We start from the raw sequence: 21530 nt of genomic DNA, 5'->3' as shown, positions 1-21530 counted from the left end.
TACCGATATTACTCCCTTATGACTAGTCCGAATCATCCCTATCGTCATAAAAATGAAAAATCAACAGACGCAAACATAAATTCATTTAACAATTTTAATTATAGTCCAAGAAAATCAGACACCGATTCATGAGGATAGTGGGGACGACCCAAGAGCCAATTCGCCGGATCAGATCATATGAGGCGAACGAACGGACAATCAACAATCGCCACCGACAGGTGGGCCCAACGCGGCAGCACCACCGAGGCCGCACGTGACAAGTCACCCCCACCCCGCCCCACCCCACCGATCGATCGCTTGTCGAGCCCCGTCCCCGCGCCCATCCCCGAGCCCCCCCGGGCCCACCCCCGCCCCCCTCTCCGCCATTGCAGCAGCAGCAGTAGCGGGATAAGCACGCACGGCACGGCCCAAGCCGCCATTCCCATCACGCAAACAGGAGAGAGAGATAGAAAAAAAAAAAACCCAGGAGAGGAGGCGGAGGGCGAATCGTCCCGTCTCGCCTCGCCTCGCCTCGCCTCGTCTCGTCTCGACTCCCATCGCCGCCACCTCCTTCCTCCCACCCCCTCCGGTCGCTGCGCCCCCCGAGTAGCAATCCATCATAAATACGCAGGCCCCAATCGCGCCGGGCTCCGCTAGGGTTCGCGAGATTCCTCCTCCCCCCGCCGCCGCCGCCGCCGCCGCCGCCGCCGGGGTTTGTTCGGTGGCCGGATCGATCCGCCTCCGCGCCGCGCGCGCGTGCGCGGATTGAGGGAGGGAGGGCCTGCGGGTTCCGGAGGGGGCCCCGATTCGGCGAGGCTGGGGCGTGGGGGCGGGCGGTCGGGCCACTGGACCTGCGCCCACTGGCTGCGGGCCATGGCCGGGATCGACGGCGCCGGGGACGCCCCCGCCGCGCGGCTGCCCGAGTTGACTCCCGCCGAGCGCGTCCAGCAGGTGCGTCTCCCCTCCTCTACTCTCCTCTGATCTAATCCAACCACCCGTGGCGGCGCTCCCCTGTCCTTCCCTTCTGCCGCGGGGACGGGGATTGCTTGCTCGGTCCCGTCGTTGGGCGAGAGCCGAGCGGGTTCCATAGCCAGCGCGATTCGCGTCCGTGGAATCCATGGCCGTGTTTACTTGGCCGGCCGATGTGGTAGGGCATTCAGAATTTTAGTTTTCGAACAACACAAATTGGTTTTTACCTGCTTGTAAGAGCCAACTGTACCTCTCCCCTCTCGATGCACTGATCCGAGACGCGTATGAGAAGTGTCAATAATGATTCAGTAAGGTAAATCCTACAACTTTGCTAATGTAGTGGCATTGTGTTCCCTCCCTGCAGAAGCTGATTGCCTGTGGAGTTCCAGAAGAGCACCTGCGGGAGGACCATCAGGAAGGCCTGCTCATCTACTTGGAGGAGCACCCCCACAAGGTTTCTGAGGTCACGGCGGCCATCTTGTCAGCAGGCACCGATATATCCGAGGCCCGCAAGTCCTCGAAGAAGGATGAAGACGGCGGCGGCAGCAGCGGCAGCGACGCGTACAGCGAGAGCTTGTCGTGGTTGCAGTGGATGATGTTCCGCAACGAGCCGGATGGGGTGCTTGATGACATGGAGCAGAGCAGCGCGGGAGAGCGTGCTGTCTGCGGCTCTGTCTGGGGGCAGAACGACCTCGCTTACCGCTGCCGGACCTGTGAAAACGACTCCACGTGCGCCATCTGTGTTCCATGCTTCCAGAATGGTAACCACGAGGATCATGATTACTCCATCATGTATACAGGTGGTGGATGTTGTGACTGCGGCGATGCTACTGCCTGGAAGCGTGAAGGGTTCTGCTCCAGGCACAAGGGGGCCGAACAGATTAAGCCTCTTCCCGAGGAGCTTGCAAGGTCTGTGGGGCCTGTGCTGGATGAGCTCTTGCTGTTCTGGAAGGAGAGGATATGCCTGGTGGAAGCCCCAACTCACAAGTCTGACGAGGATAGCTCCTGCAAGAGTGTTGCTGAGGGGTTGACGACTTCTATTGCTGACATGCTGCTTCGCTTCTGCACCTCTAGTGAAAGTCTTCTTAGCTTTGTGTCCCAAAGGATCCGTGAGTCCCCAAATCTCTTGGATGCATTGACGAGGGCGGAAAGGTTGCTGGACAAGGAAGTTCTGAAAAATTTGCACGAGCTGCTATTGAAGCTTATCACTGAACCAGCTTTTAAGTACGAGTTTGCCAAAGTTTTCATACAGTACTACCCTGGTACATTTTCTGAAGTTATTAAAGGGAACAATGATAATCTGCTGGACGAGTATCGACTGATACCGACCTTTTCTGTCCAAATATTTACGGTGCCTACACTGACTACAAGGCTTGTGCGGGAGCACAATTTGTTGGGTATTCTTCTTGAATGTTTGACGGTTCTATTTCTTTCTTGCGTTGGTGAGGATGGTCATTTACAGGTATGCTTGGCTTCTTTCCATTGCTCGAAAAATTAGATGCGTATGCTTTACCCAGTCACTGTACACTTATGGGATATTATTACTTTCCAAGCATAACTGCTACTCCCTCCGTCTGGAATTACTTGTTGCACAAATGGATAAGAATGGATGTATCTCGATGTATTTTAGTTCTAGATACATCCATTCCTATGACAATTTAAGCTGAACATATTTTTTTATCTGTTAATTGTATATAAGACTTATAGAAGTCAGTAGCAAGGTTATATGCCCTGAATGTTGGCTTGTCATAAACATCAGCATGACAACATACTTGGATTACTGGGGATGGATGATCAACGTTTAACAGAAATATATTAAAACACTCCAGGACAATATTTTTGTTGGTTTTTGTTCGAACCAGCCTCTCTGCATTGCACTGTAGCAGGTGTAAGACTAGGCTCCTATAATCCCTTCCCAGACCCCACCTTGTGTGGGAGCTTCTATGCACTGGGTCTGTCCCTTTTTTGATAAATGTGTGCTCACAATATATGCTAACAGATCCCAGAAAGATTTTTGTTTCACTTTGGTGTTCTGCCGTGATGTATAGAGCAACTTAAACTATTGTTATTTGTACAGTGTAATGTGATTTCATATGGTCACAGGAATATTTTCACCTTGTTATTTGCAGACAAGCAAATGGGGAAATTTGTATGATTCTTCTCTTAGATTATTGGAAGATACACGCTATGTTGTGAGCCATGAGGAGGTTTCCAAGTATGTTGCTTATGAGAGGCCTGATCTATCAAGGTCATGGATTAAGCTGTTGTCACTTGTGCAAGGAATGGATCCTCAGAAGAGAGTGACAAGTATTCATGTTGAAGATGAGAATGAGAATCTATCTTCGCCTTTCATGCTAGGACATTATATTGGGATCATTCAGAATCTTTTGATAAAGGGAGCCTTTTCTTCTCCTGGGCAACAAGAGTCAACTGATGTTACTGTATGCTCCACTGCGATAAAAGGCATGGAAAGTGCCGAGAATCAGCGTCATGCTAAAGTTGGAAGGGTCTCCCAGGAGAACTTGGTATGCAGTTTAAGTACCAGAGAGAGTTCATCAAGCAGTGAATTACCAGCACCTGCTATCTGTTTAATTCGTCAGTGCTTGAAAGCTATTGAAACCTGGCTGGAACCTGGTCCCCGGAGGAGAAAGTTGTCATCCCTTGATGCTAGCAGCACTGATGCTCGCAATTTTCTTGCTTTGCTTGAAGACACTTTGACTATTAACAAAGGTGGATCAAGTAAACAGATTGGTGCGGTCGGCATGACGGTGAATGAAGGATCCCAAATAGACGATGCTGCAGATTATCATGATATAGTTGGTTCTCCTTCCCAAGAATCCGACAACATGATGCTGATAGATCAAGGAGAGACGCCTCAAGCTGGAAATGACTCAGGCAAGGGAAAGATGCAAGAAAGTAGCAATGGATCAGATGTACAATTACACTCTGAAAATTCTATTTCTGTTGCTCTGACAGACGGCAGCCTTTTATATGCTCACCCAGATTCAAGAATTGATGAACTAGGAATACTCAACATGACCAGCTGGCCTCGTGTCGTCTTTGATGTCGGTTCACAAGAAACATCTTTTCATATCCCATTACACCGTATGCTTTCTTTACTATTGCGTAAAGCAATGAAGAAATGTTTCGGAGAGGATGCCAAACCAGAGGAATCTTCAGTTGTGCAGTCCAATGAGTTCTTCTCTCAGGTACTTAAAGGTTACGAGCCTTATGGGTTTGCTTCAGTTGTGATGGAGCATCCTTTAAGAGTGAGAGTATTTTGCGCACAAGTGCGTGCTGGAATGTGGCGCAAGAACGGAGATGCAGCTATACTGAGTGCTGAGTGGTACCGCTCCGTGCAGTGGTAATTTCTTTCTCACCTCAAATAAATTGCTATTCAACTAACAGTCCTGAAGTTATATTGTCACCCGTCTTTCCAGGCTTGAACAGGGCTTGGAGTCGGATCTGTTTCTGCTGCAATGCTGTGCTGCATTATCTTCTCCAGAGTTCTTTGTGAAGACCATTCAAGAAAGATTTGCTTTGTCGAATTATATATCTCTGGTTCTCACGGAACAGAATGAGTAAGCCCAAGTTGTTTTGTTTTGACATATTGCTTCCTTCAATTTTGGGTGGTACATGTATGTACTTTTGTTTTGATAATCCAGTCAACTGCTTTCTTGTTTGTCACTACTTGTGAAACGAAGGTTTCATTGATCACATAAGTTAAAAATGACTTCTCACCATGCATTCATCAACATACTTCTTGTTTAACCATGTATTGTTCTTTATTCTATATTCTGGTCTTGTGGAGTGTGCTCAGTTTTATCTTCATCGATCTATTTTCTCTGTCATTACCACTAAGCTATAGTCGTTATCCATTCCATTTGATTGTTCTTTTGTGATGGTGGGAAGTACACAGCTTGTCATGCTGTGACATAGGTAAAACTCTTTTTTAGTTGCGCATTTGAGTGATGTTCGGGTCAACTTTTTTTTGTTTATCATATGATGACACAACAGTCCGTGTTTTCATCATATCCAGATTAATAGTTTGCTTGGACATTTTTGTTAAATGTTGAAGATTTTTTTTATGTCTTTTCAGATATGAGCCAGTTCTGATGCAAGAAATGCTAATATTTCTTATACAACTAGTCAAAGAACGCAGATTCATTGGGCGTTCAACAGCAGACAACTTGAAGAGAGAATTGATTTATAAATTGGCTGTTGGGGATGCCACCCATAGCCAGATTGTGAAGTCTCTTCCCAGGGACCTTTCATCAAGTGACCAACTTCAAAGTGTTCTAGATTCACTTGCAGTTTACTCTAATCCATCTGGAATGAAACAGGTTCTAATCTTTGAAATTGTGTAACATGTTTCAGCAAATTCCTTTACATTTGAATGCATGACTAATAAGAAAAAGTATCACAGGGCAAGTATGTGCTTCGCAAAGCATTCTGGAAGGAGTTGGACTTGTATCACCCGCGCTGGAATTCCAGAGAAATACAGATTGCTGAAGAGAGATATTACCGTTTTTGCAAAGTTTCTGCTCTTAACGCTCAACTACCTCAGTGGACTCATGTTTTTAGCCCTCTGCGCAGTATTTCTAAAATTGCCACCTCCAAAGCTGTCCTTCAAATTGTTCGTGCTGTTCTCTTCTATGCTGTTTACACGGACGCATCATCGGTATCACGTGCCCCGGACAATGTTCTGGTGATGGGTTTGCACCTGCTTTCGTTGGCACTTGACATATGTGAATCCGAGAGTCAAATGTATGCGGACAAATATGGGATGGACATAGTGCAGCATGATGCTGAATCGTGGGTTGTCCTGTCATCGTATGCAGAAGAGGCTTTTCCCATATTGACCTACTCTACTGAATCAGTCTCTCCGGACTCTGACGGAGTAAAGAACGAGAGCATGCTAACCTTGCTTGTTTCACTCATGCGCAAGTACAAGGAAGAGAATGACAGCACTTTTTCTGGATCCAAGTACTGCAATGTTCCATCTCTAGTTGAGAGTTTGTTAAAAAGATTTGCCAAGTTAAGTAAGCAGTGCATGTCTGCCTTGAGACAAATGGCACCGCAAGTAGTTCCATCTATTCCGGATCATGCTAGCACTATACAAAATTCAGGATCTCCAGATTTGATGGACAAGAAAGCAAAAGCGCGCCAACGCCAAGCTGCAATCATGGTAAATACTTCATTTAAAAAGTTCACTATATATTCTCAAGGCATCTTGAATTCCAGCTTTCGTCAAATAAAAGTTTTTTGTTTTGATGGACTTACAAAACATGGGCGCACATAATCTGTATGTCTTAGGCAAAAATGAAAGCAGAGCAGTCAAAATTTGCTGAAAGTATGAAGGCATCAGAAAATGAAGGGCTTACTGCTCCAACATTTGAGCCAGATGCATCCAGTTCAACCGCCATTGCCTCTGAAGAGTCACGGCCAGTTTGCTCTCTATGCCGGGATTCGGATTCCAAAAGTCCACTCTGCTATTTGATTCTTCTTCAGGTAATAATCCTTGACTTGACAATGGTGATTCTTTTTTTCTGTAGTAATTTGTCAACATAAAGTACCTTTCTCTGTCCCATGTTCAAGAGCATGGCAATTGGACTAGCTACAAATTTTCTGTTATGTTACGTGTTGGTATTGTATTCTTACTTGTTCTATAATCTAGAAATCTCGGCTTGCAACTTTTGTTGAAATGGGCAATCCTTCCTGGGATAATTTGAGTCAATCAAAGAAGACATCTGGGTCCTTCAGACGGGAAAAATCAACTGATTCTTCAGGTGCTGGGTCTTCTAGTTCAGAGGAGCTTGTCAGGGATACAACTATAGAACCTTCCTTCGAATTAGACAGCATGGAAGTTGATGCATTTCTTGATTTCTCAAATGAGCAACATCCACTGATTAGATATATATCATGTTTCCCAAGTGGACGCTGTGCTGGCAATGCAGATGACAATATCTCTCTTGAGACAATTGAGGCTGATGTATACAAGTCTATCGTAAATGATCTGGATGGCATTCAAGATGCTGAGCAGAGTTTGTCTACTTCAAATGTCACAGCTGGCTCCAAGACAAGCACAAGCCCTAAAAGTTCTGTTCTGGGAACGTATGTTACTTGTCTTTCAACGAAATACCGTCTTTCTTCTTTCTGTGATGTAGCCTCCAAATCTTCTGCCCCTGTAACAATAAGAAACAGATTTGGTCCTGTTGATTGTGATGGCATCCACATCTCTTCTTGTGGACATGCTGTACATCAAGAATGTCATGATCGATATTTGTTTTCCTTGAAACAAAGGTATGCTGCATGGTTTCCATTCAAATCCCTTGAATTCATTCTTATCAAGTTCAAATAGGTTACACTATTCCATATTGTACCTTTGAGTAATTTTCTGTTTGAATTGGCATCTCACAGTTATCCATACAAATACAAATATAATAAGCATGAGTTTGATCCAACCAATTCAGACCATCCAAAATGCATTGACCCAATGGAGCCTGCATTAGTGATTGTCTTATGATGGCTTCTCACACTTCTCTTGATTGAATCTACGATCTCAGTGCAGCAACTTTACTTCTTTTGTTTCTTGACAGATATATCAGGAGACTCGGTTTTGAAGGAGGACATATTGTTGATCCTGATCTGGTATTTTCTACTGATGCATTACAGTTGTCTTCTTTCCTTTGTTAATTATTATGCACTTACACCTAGCTTTGTACAGGGAGAGTTGCTGTGTCCAGTGTGTCGCAGATTTGCAAATTCCATTCTTCCAGCATCGCCCGATTTCTCTGGTATAACTAGGAAGGCGATGCCAATTGCTCAAACCACGCCTACTGAGGCTGCTGCAAGTATACATAACTTACAGTCCCCTCGTGCACTGGCCCTCCTTGAAAGTGCCAGAAAAATTGTTGGACAAAGCACATTTCTAAAAGCTTTTCCTGGGAATGTGAATGACACTGCAGAGCCAGCTTTAGATCCTTCCCTTCGAAGACTCACTATGCTTTACTATCCTCGCAGCAAAAGCAGCTTTTCAGCATCTGAAAGGCTAAGCCCATCCTTGTTTCTCTGGGAAACACTTCGGTACTCTGTTGTTTCTACAGAGATCGCTTCTCGTGATAGAATGTCAAGCTATTCTGCTCAATCGAAGTCTTGCTTAGAATCTCTGCGCAGCGAATTGAATTCATCGAGTGGATTCATATTGTCTCTGTTGTTTCGTGTTTCTCACTCTGCACGTGTTCTGAACCGCCGTGAGGTTCTTCTGAGATTTGAAGGTATCCAACTGTTAGCAGGGTCTATTTGCTCTGGTATTTCTGGCGATAAAGATCTTTTGGATGCTACTAAGCGAAAAGGTATGTAGGGCACCTTGGTCCCCTTTGTACAATTTTCCTACAACATGGATTTTTCCCAGTGCTGTTTCTTAGAATTCACCTACTTTCACTTATAAATTCCAATAGGTATCACGGTAAATTATATAGTTATTAAAAAGATCAAATGGTTAACTTGTATGATGTACCTATTTTTGTGTTTTTGATTCCTGTTTACTGGAAATTCAAATCACTATACCATATTTACGTGCAGGAATATACCATATTTATGTATCCTCTTTCTCGCATTTCTGTTTTTAATAGGCACTTCGCTACCTATGGTTGACCCGGAAAGTGAGGGCGAAATATTTCCTGATATTCAATTTTGGAAGCAGTGTGCTGATCCTGTCCTGGCTCAAGATCCATTTTCTTCATTGATGTCAGCACTTTTCTGCCTGCCCATTGAAGTTTTGACCTCCACAGAATTCTTCATCCCTATTGTTCATCTATTCTACATTGTTTGTGTCATTCAGGTATGCTGTTCTGCAATCTCCCACCACCTACATAGTTCTGTTATGGTGTATTTCTTTGTAACATATGTATTGCGCTGTAGGCACTAATAACATGCTATGGACAAGAAGCTTTTGACAGATCAATCTTCCGTGGCTGCCTTCTTAACGATGTTTGCCAGGAGATGTCAGGATATGATATTGCTAGAGAATATTTTGTATCTAAGCACATCGATCCTTCTTGTGATCCAAAAGATATGGTACGGAGATTAACACATCCTTATCTTCGGAGGTGTGCGTTGCTTTGGGAGCTGCTAAAATCCTCGTCCTCAGCACCCTTATATGACAGTTCCAATATTTGGGAAGGGTCACATCTTCACTTAGATAGTAGCACAGCGGAAGGCAATTCTTCACTCGCAATGGAGCTGGATGGAGTACGAGAACTGGAACACCTCTTTCAAATTCAGTCGCTGGACCTGATTCTCAAAGATGAGTGTGTACATATGCTTGCCTTAAGATGGTCTCAACATTTCTGTGAAGACTATAGATCTCGCAAGTATAGAGGCATCCTCTTTTCTACCCCTGCGGTCCCATTCAGGCTGATGCAGTTACCACCTGTCTACCAAGTTCTTCTAGAAAGGTTTAGTCTGAATCTTTTAAGTTTTCTGGTCTGTGCGTGTGCGTGTGTGTTCAGTTGCTTCAGGAGCTCAAAAAGTAACATCTTACACTTTTATCCACTAGATATGTCAAGATGCATTGCCCTGATTGTGGTTCAGTGCCTGATGAGCCAGCTTTATGTTTGCTTTGTGGCAAGCTATGCTCACCTAGTTGGAAACCATGCTGCAGGTTAGTGTTTCAGATTTTGTACTCCCCACTCCACGAGTGTTTGTTCTTCTGTAATTTATTAAATGTTAAACCTGTTCGTTTTCTAATGTTTAGGGCCGGTAAATGCCTAAATCATGCGTCTCAGTGTGGTGCTGGTGTTGGCATATTTCTTTTGGTGAGGGTATGTGTCACATCATCCCTCTTCATCCGATGAAGTTGCTGTCAACAATTTTCTGCTTTTCTTTTGTGATATCAAAATCTTTCTTGTCGGTTTTGATAGTTGCTCTTTGCAGAAAACAACAATCCTGTTGCAACGATCGGCTCGTCTTGCATTTTGGCCATCTCTGTACCTTGATGCCTTCGGTGAGGAGGTATTGGATTATAACTTACAAATGAACATTTTTATTTTGTACTTGGGCCTTCATTTATCCACTCCGGATTTACTTCATCCATGCATGGTTCCATGTCAGTACCTGTTGCCAAATCAACTGAAGAACGTAACTGAATTAATGCGAGGAACTTCTGCTACCAAATAATCGAGTGAACTAGCAACCAGTATTGTATAGATATTGTCTTGTCTCTCGGTGGTCTGAGGGACGATATCAAGAATCCGACGACACTTAGACCCATAGTTTAAACAGGCGCGCCTAAGCGAGCGCTTAAGTGTGCCTAGGCTCTAGGCGATAGCAAAACGCCTAGCGCATAACTGCGCTTAATCTGCGCATAATTGCGCATAAACATGCGCTTTGGTCAGAAAAGCGCAAGGCGGTGGCAAAACGCACAATTAACGCCTAGTGCTTTTTTGAACTATGCTTAGACCGCAGTCTGCCGCAACACCACCATCGTAGAATATGCACCTTGATATCATGCAAATATGATTTAACCTTGTCGTGCAATAGTTGACATTGAGGGTTTGAGCATTGCACGTAGTGAGTTGCGTGAGCTGCCAGAGACTTGCCGTTAATCTTTTGAAGCGTGCCTCAATGTTCCGTTTCCTGCCTAAGAAAATAAATGTTCCATTTTGATGGTTACCTCGTGATACAAAGCTATGAAGTATAACACCTCGTGATAGTATGTGCTGCCAAGTGATGCAGCAAACAAATGATACGACCCAAGGCAGTTGGGATTTCCTTTTCTTTTTTATAAGTTACCTTATGTACCTTTTGGATGCAGGATCATGAAATGCACAGAGGAAAGCCTTTATATCTTAGCCAAGAAAGATATGCAGCCCTCACATATCTGGTAACAGTCCCCTTTGCTTATCCTCTACATTTTTCATGGTTCTACGTTCAAGATGGGATAACATGCTCTCTTTTGATTGGCTAGGTGGCATCTCATAGCCTTGACCGGACTTCTGAAGTTCTGCGGCAAACAACTATCAGCTTTTATACATCTGATTAAGCGCATTGTTTTGAGGAACAATGCCCAAAGGTTTGGATAATGTACTGTCAGCTCTTAAGATTACGGAATACTTGGAAATGCCGTGAAGCATTGTGTGTTTTCCAGGATTAAGATAACTGGCATATCACCCATCCCATAGTAGCTGCTGCTGTTACTCTACTACTGTTCTATTCAAAGCATATGGGTTCAGAAACTTTTTTTTTTACAACAGAGCCCATACACAGTACTCCCTCCGTTCCTAAATACAAGTCTTTTTAGAGATTTTACTAGGGGACTATATACGGAACAAAATGAGTGAATCTACACTCTAAAATATGTCTATATACATCCGTATGTAGTCTTTTAGTGGAACCTCTAAAAAGACTTCTATTTAGGAATGGAGGGAGTACATGACAACAATGAATATTGGTTTCACATAGTCGGCTAGTTTGCAAGGATATATTCTTGTTTACTGGGGTCTGTTAATGCCGCTCTTTCCATTTCGTTAGCTGTTAAGGCTTATTATAGGAGTATATTCCCACCATTTATGTCTGCATTTCTCTCCGCAATGCGAACCATGGTTACCATGTTGATCTTGGTGTAGCTGTTTTATTGACAGGATCATGTGATGTGCATATTTTCTGGAACTGTCGTCTAGCTTCATATTCATGCTTTCCAGTGATAGCGAATTGCATCCATTCCTAAGGTGATAACCACAACATTTTGTTTTGCACATGCATGTTGGCCACACGTCTTTTCTCCTTCATTTCCCCTTTCTGAAACTTGTCTCATCCAGGTGTCGCGGATTCTGCCAGACTATCGAGCCATGCTTCGCTGCTTCAGACCTCGTTCTCGCGCACAATGTACAGTGGTGCCTATGATGTCCCTTTTGTCTTTATTTTTCGTTCTGTTAGGCTGTGATTGGATGGTTGGTTGTACTGTTCACATTGTACAAATTCATTGGTCTGAAGTTCGCCGTGGGAAACTATTTGCAAGCAATGTAGGCTAATTAAGCTGGTAGCTTTTGGCGTCATTTGCAGGGTCATGCACTATGGCACACCTTATTTTTTGCTTGAAAGTCCCCCACCAACAAAAGAGGAATAATTTGAACAATAAGTTTTTTTTAACAAAAATATTAATTGAAGAATCTTGCATGCAAATAAACTTGATAGTAGTATGTGATCCAGACAAAAGCCAGTCCAACCCTTTTTTGAATAAAAGTTGTTTCCCCCCACCAAACAGTCGAGGAGGTTTCTATCAAGCTGATTAGTGCAGAACCCTTGTGCATTCCTTCCCCTCGCACCAGTTTTTTTCGTCATGTGATCCTTAGCAGCTTGCCTCTTCGATGATGATCTAGGAGTAGGGGACATCTCCGTAGAAGTAATTGGTTGCCTTAACTCACTAGCGTCTCATTTGGAACAAGCTCTTGGTGAAAAAGACCGGTGTGTAGTCTGAAAAGCGCCTATGGAAGATCTACTATTTTCCTTTGCACCAAGTCAATCTCCATGCATATATTCTGCAACTCCAACTACTGGAAACATTAGCTCGAACATTCGAGTTAGAGATGAAAAGGACCGCCCTTCAGCTAGACCCCCCCCCCCCCCCCCCCCCCCCCTCTCTTAAAGAAAGACACAAGATCTTTCATCGGTGGATCATAGCACTTGTCCCCCTAAAATGTGAAGCTTGTCCACTTGGCTGGAAACACAACATAGTCCATTAGCTCCAAAGAGTGACAACACAAGAAATGTCAACCGCAGATCCTTATTATCCATATCCCATGGCAAGAGAAGTCAGTCATATTGCAAGGAATTTGAAAATTTAAAACATTAGCTATAACTTTCCATATTTCTTTTACCACAAGACATTCAAAGAATAAATGATGAATTGATTCAAGTTCATTCAAACATAAACAGGTCAAGTCATCCATTTGCTGCCGTTTACTTAGGTTGTTCGGGTCAAAAGTTTATTCTGATCGGATAACCATACAAATATGAGGTATTTTGAGGAGCCAGCCCAACCCTCAAGATTTTATAAAGCTCATCCTTTGAAAGTTGTAGGTTGCGCTCACCAGAAGCATATAAATACTACTAGTACAAGTTAAATACGTATACAAGTCACAACCCATTGTTTCACTCGTAGGCAAACATGACGCACAGTTAGTTGAATGGCTACTCTAAAATAAACTAACTAAAACATAGTCCCTTCAATGGTATTGTCATAAATCATCAAGGATATCACCAGGATACGATATGCACTTTCAACTGCTGTGCTGCGCTAGCAAATTTTGAACTGTGACACACCATTCGTGTGGCCAAGCCATGCGGGTACTGGACGTATCCCTGCACTAACCATCGGCGATGGCCATTAATAAAGCTGGCGTATCCTTGTTGCATGATTGAACGCCCCGAGTTTGTTGCCATTACGAGCATATCCAGACAAGAGAGTGAGATTTTGCTGTCCCATGCGACACCTTTCTAAGTGATTTATTTAACTCACAAACTTTAAATTTGATTAGCTATGTTTTTGGTGGTAAGTTCGCCTCGACAGCAAAATATATAAGAACCCATGTTGTCATGTCCCACATTTTTTTTCCATCACCACTATTTGTCAGGTCATACTACTTTATTTATCATGCTGTTAGTATAGTTTACGATGTTATTTTATTATGTAGAGATGCTATAGTGAATGTTCATGCGTTACGACAACGGTTTAGAATGTTATGTTATGTCGATGCACTATAAAGTGTGTGTTCACGTGTTACCACAACAGTTTACTGTCATGCAGAGGCGCTATAAAACGAGTGTTCACGAGTAGTTCACAACTAGCATAATACTCCCTCTGTAAACTAATATAAGAGCGTTTAGATTACTAAAGTAGTGTTGTAAACGCTCTTATATTAGTTTACGTAGGGAGTACTTTACAAATCATATCATGGAGTTGGGCAACCCATTGACCAAGCTACTATAATCTGCTACTACAATCTAGCTACACTTGATAAGCATGACACTAATCTAGGAAAAAAATGGTCTTGAAACATCTACAAACCAACATTCGTGCGGTCTCTGCGCGCCGCCGCGGCCGGCTCCCTCCCGCCTCGTCCCTTCCCTCGTCGCTGCCACACGGTGCCGCCGGGCAAAGCCCGCACGACGTCGGCAGCGGCGGGGCTGTCTTCCTTCTCGCGCGCCTCGTCAGATCTTGAGCGGCGGTTGCTGATGCGTGAACACTGGTGGTGCGTGGCTTGGAGCTGGGCGCGGGCCTGGTGCCTTGCCTCGCGTGCCAGGGTCGGCTTCAATGCCACTAGAGGCTGGCTGCTGCCGCTGGGGCCGGCGGCCGGTGCTCGCGGCTACCGAATGCCGGGGCAGTGGCCCCGGAGCTTGGTGGTGCTCCTGTTTGGCATCGCGGCGGTGTTGGATGCGGATCGGAGCGCGGCGGATCGAGGGTTCTGGCACCCAGATTTGGAGTCAAGAGGGTCTCCCGGACTCTGGCCTAGGCGGAGTGGAGGTGCAGGTGTGAAGGTAGCGCGTGGATCTGACAGGCTGGCGGCTTGGTGCGCTGCGCTGGGGTGCAGGGTGGTGCAGGGCGTGGCGCGAAGGCCTTCATGCAACACGGATCTGCTACAGGGAGTGGGCGCGATGGCGGGTGGAACTGGTAGACGTCGACCATGGGGATTGTGTGTTGTGCAGTGCTTCAGACCTGTCCGAATTCGGAGGTGTCGTGGAGCTTCGGGCGAAAGCCCAGCCTTGACTTTCGGTCGGTGCCGGCAATGGCGGCGCCATGGCGTAATTTCCCTTCTTGAAGGCGTTGTCGTGGAGCTTCATTGCACGACTCTCTGAGAGAAATCTCTAGCTTCAGATGGTCGAAGCGGGTGATGTCGGTGACTATGTCGTTTCCTTCTTTGAGGCATCGCCTTGGAGAGTCAGCATACTGCAGTTTGCACGGATCTCTTCATCGTGGGGGACAGTGGATGTCGGGGTGGCGGCTCCAGGCGGTTTCTGTTGGTGCCTGGAGATGGCGATCTCGGGAACAATGTGAGTGGCAGCTCTATGAGGTGGGGCTCTATCTCGACATTGATGGGCTGGCATCCTTGTCCTGCTTGGGCGGTAGGGGTGTCGGCTCGGTCGATGCGCCTCAGAGGGGGCGGTCGGACTTTACGTCGGGGTAGTGGCCCCGAATGTGGTGTGACGTTCGTGGTCTACGAGCGGTTGCCCTGAGCAGCGTGGGCTTCGAGCAGCTGGGTTGTGCGGCGTTGCTGCTCGAGGGGAGTGGTGGTATGTCAGGGTGGCGGCCCGGAAGGCGATGCCGGTTGTTTGCGCTGGGCGCGACAGAGCGGTGGATGTCGGGGTGGCAACCCCGAGAGTATCACTATGGTGTCCAGACTTCTGTGACAATGATGATGGTGGGAGCGAGGTCGGCGACGCGGCAATGGTTGCGGTAGTCGGCTCTTCTTCGACGTGTCCATGGTATTGCCTCGAATTGTTTGTTGCTGTAGAGTCGAAGCTGCGGTGGCGGGGCCCTGTGGTGTACGATGACTGGTTGCAGTACTCCGTACAACGACTGTTCTCCGTCAGAGTCGGAGCTGCGTTGTGTGGTCGTAGGTCGACATGTCGTCGTTTAGGGTGGGCTTTGTCGTGAGTGTGTCAGACTATGGGAGGGGGCTTGACCCTTGTTGTTCTGGTTTTTGCTCGGTTTTCCGTAATTAACTGGAAATTCTCTTCTAATTAATTAATAGATGAGGCAATCTTTGCCTCCATTTTAAAAAAGAACGGATTGTCAATCGGGTTAGCTGTTTGAGAGACAAGAGTACTTTGGAAATTTAATCTGAATGAATCTTTTGTGACGTGATGCTTGGACTTTTCTAACATACAATGGGTAGGTGTGTGTGTTTTTTTTGTTGCTTGGGGAGGGGGGGAGGTGTGGCTTCGGTTTGAAATCATGTTGCCCTTCATTAATTTCTTATTGCTTGACTTCCTAACTGATACATATTTGTCCTCTGTCGGTTTACATATTGATACATAATTGATGTAGATTGATTGAATTTTAACTAAATCTCACTTCAGCCTTTTCTTTACTTCTGCGCCTTTTTTTTAGACATATATAAATAATGCTAATGTTGTATTTTAAATTTTTAGACATATATAAAAATATATTTCTGGTGTATACGGAAAATGTAGAATGTGAATAGAAAAGCATAGATATTAATCATGTGTACCAAAACTGTTAATAATGTGTAGAAAAAAATGTTAATCATGTGTATGCATAATATTTGTGACTATTAAAAACTGTGAAACATTTTTTATGAGACTTTTTTTGTGTTTCAAAAAACATTGCACATGAAAAACTGCATGCCACATTTTTGAAAAATATTTACAAATTTAAAAAATGTATTCATGGCATTTTCAACTGTTTGTAAAATGTAGAAAAATGTTCTCATAGTTAAAAAAATATTTTTATCATTCAGAAAATGTTTCGACATGTATTAAAAATATATTTAACACGTATTTTAAAATATTTTCAAAACATGTTTCAGTAAAAATGTTACACATATATTGGAAATAATATTGAATGAGTATAAAAAACGTTACACATGTATAAAAAATGTGAAACGAATACGAAAAAGTAGACATGTGTTGGAAAAACAAAAACAAAAAAAATCTAAGAAAGAAACAAAGAAAACCAAAGTATAAAGAAGAAAAAAAATAAAACCCAAAGAAAACCATTGCAAAAACAAGGAAATCGAAAGCATACTAAAAAAATCATAGAAAATCAATGAAAGAGCATGGTGCTCCCAGTTTGGTTTTCGTAACTGATGACAATTCCTATGGACTAATGATTGCTTTGAATTATACTTTAAGGTTTCTCCATGACATTGCTTGAAGACCATATGTTGGTTTCAAGGTTATAAGAACGAGATTATATGTGACCAAGGTGATTCAAGAAATTATCCAAAGAGTGGTCATGTGAGAGTTGAGCCTATTGCAAGCATGTCTTGAAGAAAAAGAAGACTGTGAACATTCATGTTTACCTTCAAAATATTATCTTTATGAAGAGAAAAAATAAGATACAATGTTGATCAGTGCTAAAGAAAATAGTGATTCAAGTTGATCATCACACAAAGCGTAGAAGATGTATTAAGTGATCCCATGTTATGGTAAGTATTATCCATTACAATGTGTGCACTAACCCATGGTCCTTGTGAGGGTTCTATGTGGGGTTAGGTATATTTCCATGAGCTTGCATCAGAAAGAAGATCTCATACAATCCATGAAGGATGTGATTGTCATCAAGGTTGCGGTGTGCAAGTCCAAGTGGAGCATCATGAAGAGGTCATGCTTGAATCTTGTCGTCCATTCTTGTAATAATGGACATATGAAGATGTGCCTAAAAGATACTCACACATAGTGGAGTATGGGGGAGAAATTCGTTAGTCTTCATGGAGCCAACACAATCAAGAAAGGTGGTCCAACTTGAGAAGGTCAAGATTGTCATCATTTATCTCAAGTGGACCATGCGCAAGGCAAAGGTTTGACCTTGATAAGTTTTATGTTTCACCAGTATCTTGGTGTTAGTTGGGAGACCGGGTTATATGTTTGTTTGCCGTACTATCAAGGGGGGGCCTTGAGTAAGTAGCTTGATCGTATCGTTCATAGAGAGATAAAACCATTGCATCCTTGGCTTCATCCTTCTTGGTTCTTGTTTGGCTTTTTCCCTATGTGATTTTTGGAGCTTGTGGTCATCTTCATGACAAATTCAAGTTCATCGAAAACAGATTCCGTGTGCATCATCTATTGATTTTTCGATGTTGGAGTTTTTGTAGGTTCTCCACTGATGGAGGTTTCACACCTCTATATCATTGGCATATCTTTCTTGCTACTTGTGAAGCTGACAACTCTTGTTGTTAGCTTTCCATCAAGCCCGATCTAGTCAATATCAGAGTTCATTTGTAGAAGTTTTGGCAGTATTGGTCTTACTTGCATCCATATATTTTTCTTGGGCAATTTTATTGCACCCAAGCGGTAGTACCGCTCGGTACCACACGGTACTTCCGCCGTGGACTACCGCAGCCACTACCTCTTGGGAAAAGTTCCCCGTGCAACTTTCTATTGCTTGTTTTCTCTAAGCGGTAGTAGAGTGGTAGTACTACTCTAAGTGATAGTACTGCTTCGCGAAGCGGTAATACCGCTTGAGCACGGACCGTGCATGTTTCTGTTGCTCAATCTTCCCTAAGAGACAGTAGAGCGGCAGTACCACTCTAAGCGGTAGTACTGCTTGCCCAAGCAGTAGTACCGCTTAAGCATGGACGGTGTGCATGATAGTTCGATTTGTGCCCCCTCTATAAAAGGAGTCTTATTCCCCATTGCTCCTCAATGGTTTTGGATAAGCTCTCTCCTCCATTGTTGACCTCCAAAATCTTGGTCTTTTCTCTATTCCTCTTATGATTCTTTCATATTTTTTAGGAAAATAGGGAGGAGATATAGATCCATATTTTCACCAATCACTTTCTCCTCTAAGTGAGGGGAACCCCTTGGATCTAGATCTTGGAGTTCTTTTGGGTTCTCCTTGTTCTCCCCCTCATATTTCTGTATAATTTTTGTTGTTGTGGTGGTATTCAGGAGTTAGGGACTTGATCGGTTCGTGTTTTATTGACATTCAATTAGTTGCACCGGTTTGAGTTCTCCACGGTGGTATGTGGAAGTAAAAGTTGAGGATATTATTACTCTTGGGTGTTTGGGCACCCTAGAGCTTGTGCCTTTTGGGTGCTTGGGCGACCTAGACGGTTGGGGGTGTCGCATAGATCAATCATTGTGGTGTAAAGCTCCGGGCAAGCGTCGGGGTCTCCAATTAAGTTATGGAGACCACACACCCCCCAATTTGTACGGCTCGGTGATCGTCCCCAAAGGTTGTCAATTGTACGGGTTTGGTGACCGCCCCCAAAGGTTGCCAACTGTACGGGTTTGGTGACCGCCTCAAGGGTCACCATTTGTACGAGTTTGGTGACCGCCCTCAAGGTTCTCTTAGTGGAATCATGACATCTTGCATTGTGCGAGGATGTGAGGAGATTATGGTGGCCCTAGTGGCATTTTCGGGAGCATTGTGCCTACACATTGCTCCAAACGGAGATTAACATCCGCAATTGTGTGAACTTCGGGATACATCGTCGTCTACTTGTGGCTCGGTTATCTCTTACCCAAGCCCTTTACTTATACACTTTATTTTGTGACAGCCTTCGTGATTCATGTTATATATCTTGCCATCACATAATTGTTTATCTAGTTTAGCATAAGTTGTTGGTGCACAGAGTTGAGCCTAGTATATTTAGATTTTGTGCTTGACAAATTAAACGATTTTGTGCTTGACAAATTAAACACCAGTTTTATTCCACATTTCTTCAAGCCTAAACTGTAATTGTTTTAAAGAGCCTATTCACGTCCACGTTCTTTCATCTCACACAAAAAACAAAACTGCATTAAAAACAACAAAAAAGTTATAAAATCGGGTTAAAACGATCGAAAACATCGACTGGATGCGGTGCGAGCGAAGTCATCGAGCGACACGCCTAATGGGCCAGACCATGGTATTCCACCCATAGGCGATTCCTATTAGGAACCGGTACGGGCAAGGCGTAGCCTTGGTGCACAAAAATCACCACCGCCTCTAGAAATCGGTGCACTTTGCACCGCGTTGAATTTTTGACATTGGTAAAAAGCACCGAACCATATTTTGAACCCAATTTGACGTGGCAAAGCACACGCATGAACGACGTGAGGCCTAACAACCGTTAACGGCCGCCCGACCGGCGCGGCCGGAACCAGTTTCCCTAAAGGGAAGCATTAGGCCAACATCCCGCTCACTCTATCCCTTATTCTCCTATTGCTCTCATCTTATCTCTGTGCGATCGCCGACGCTTCAGCTAGCATGTTCATGCAAACAATGCCTTCTTAGAAATACGAGGGGAGAGCAACAATGATGATGACCTGGTGGAGGTTGATTCACAGGTAAGCGCATCCGCTATACTCTCTAATGTAAGTTAGGGTTAGGGTTCTTTGTTTAGGGTTTGGGGATTTCTGATTTGGGATGATTCGCATAGGGGATCCAGTGCAGTTGACTAGTAGCAATTCATTTTAAGTGAATCCAACCCCCTTGACCATAGAAGACTCAGACTTTGAAGGCAATGTGGAGACACTCACTAAGGATTGATCTGTTCTTTGCTATCACAAGAAAGTTGCCAAGAAATCTGTAGTGTTTGAAGGTAGCCTCATTGGAAGGACGTTTTATGGATGTGGACATGAAGTAAGTGCATGTGTCATGCATTTCCCTATATGTTAATCCCTCATATCTTTATATCTTTAATAAAGTGTAGTTTAGGACAAACTATTTAGCCGAGTAAGTACTAAATATGAATGCAAGCCAGATGTCTTGCTCTTTTGCTATATGTTAATTCCTGTCATGTTTGCACTTTTAACAATCTAAATAATTTTGGAAATACTATCTAGTTGAGTAAGTGAGTGTGTGTAGTCAGAACAAGATTCAGTAGTTGATTGCAAGCCATGCGTAAATCATATTAATTGTGCAAGCCAAGGCTCTCAGAAAGTTCCTCTGAATTCAATTAGGTCTGTGATGAACTATTGTTTCCATTGTTAGTGATAGGAGTAGTGCTTTAGTTCTTATTAATTGTGAATCATATAAGAGTGAGATAAGTGTTAATATTTTTTGGAGCAAATGCCAAATGACTAAAATTTTGGGCCAAATGCCAAACAAATCAGTTAACCGTTATTATATGACATGTAGCATGTGTTAATGTGAATGAATTCAATAGTAGTATCCTTGTTAACAAATGAGAGGATGATGGTGCATTTCTGCACATCCGAGCACCTTCAATGCCACAAACCTACTCTTTTTTAGCCTGAACACTCCATAAGCCTTCAACACAAATAAGAAACAAATATGGGGAAAGGGGGTCTCCCTGTCGGAGGTCCCTGACGTCACAAACCTTTCAGTTTCTTGATCAATATATCTAACTCTATATTTGACAAATCTCACACAAGCCATCATTAGTTAACAAAGTCTGCATAAAACCCCAACCGAAGCATCATCTTTCCCAGAAAGACCCACTCAACATGCTCATAGCCCTTATGCATATCCAGTTTTACAACACAGTAACCCGCCTTTTTTTATTTTCCAATTTATGCATACACTCATACGCCAGCAAAACATTATCAGTTATCAACCTCCCATGAACAGAAGCACTTTGGACATGCGAGATTACCAAATCAAGAATACCTTTCAATCGTCTTTGAGATAACTTTATATAAGACATTGCATAAAGTGATTGCTCTATATTGGGAATTTTTCTCCGGCCTATCCATCTCAGGGATGAGAACTATGACGATAGTTCTTAAAGTCAGTTAGGTTATACCATAAACAAAATAACCGTCTGTGTTAGATCATTATTGACATATTAAAGCTACCTTGTACTGAAAGTTGAAACATACTCCTTCCGTTTCTAAATATAAGCCTTTTTAAAGATTTTAATATGAACTACATACATCTGTATATAGAC

The 21530-nt window shown here is 43.6% G+C and overlaps 1 protein-coding gene across 6 annotated transcripts; it reads left to right on the top strand.

Moving 5' to 3' along the window:
• Positions 1–411: 411 nt before the first annotated feature.
• Positions 412–12005, top strand: LOC123442688 (E3 ubiquitin-protein ligase PRT6-like). Of its 6 annotated transcripts, none has more exons than XR_006630518.1 (19): positions 412–930; positions 1313–2410; positions 3078–4312; positions 4389–4529; positions 5048–5291; positions 5375–6136; positions 6265–6459; positions 6626–7251; positions 7548–7599; positions 7676–8303; positions 8583–8791; positions 8872–9407; positions 9509–9613; positions 9707–9773; positions 9886–9963; positions 10766–10834; positions 10919–11023; positions 11577–11678; positions 11769–12005. XR_006630518.1 is itself a non-coding variant. In XM_045118801.1 (18 exons), the coding sequence occupies exons 1-17, from the start codon at positions 853–855 to the stop codon at positions 10991–10993; spliced, it is 6198 nt and encodes a 2065-aa protein (XP_044974736.1). In that variant the 5' UTR covers positions 412–852; the 3' UTR covers positions 10994–11023; positions 11769–12005. The 6 variants fall into 6 exon arrangements, 2 of the variants coding, with proteins under 2 accessions (XP_044974736.1, XP_044974737.1); XR_006630517.1 differs by having other exon boundaries at positions 10919–11034; positions 11592–11678; XR_006630519.1 differs by having other exon boundaries at positions 10919–11034.
• The last annotated feature ends 9525 nt before the right edge of the window (positions 12006–21530 follow it).

This window comes from Hordeum vulgare, chromosome 3H (genome assembly GCF_904849725.1).
Source record: "Hordeum vulgare subsp. vulgare chromosome 3H, MorexV3_pseudomolecules_assembly, whole genome shotgun sequence".
Taxonomy (NCBI): Eukaryota; Viridiplantae; Streptophyta; class Magnoliopsida; order Poales; family Poaceae; genus Hordeum; species Hordeum vulgare.
The sequence above is the reverse complement of the archived record's forward strand: the minus strand, read 5'-3'. Positions and strand labels throughout refer to the sequence as shown.

Coding starts and splice junctions, on each gene's coding strand:
- LOC123442688 (XM_045118801.1), top strand. CDS start 853: ATGGCCGGGATCGACGGCGCCGGGGACGCCCCCGCCGCGCGGCTGCCC. Junction 2,411..3,077: donor GTGAGGATGGTCATTTACAG/GTATGCTTGGCT, acceptor TGTTATTTGCAG/ACAAGCAAATGGGGAAATTT. Junction 7,252..7,547: donor TTGTTTTCCTTGAAACAAAG/GTATGCTGCATG, acceptor GTTTCTTGACAG/ATATATCAGGAGACTCGGTT.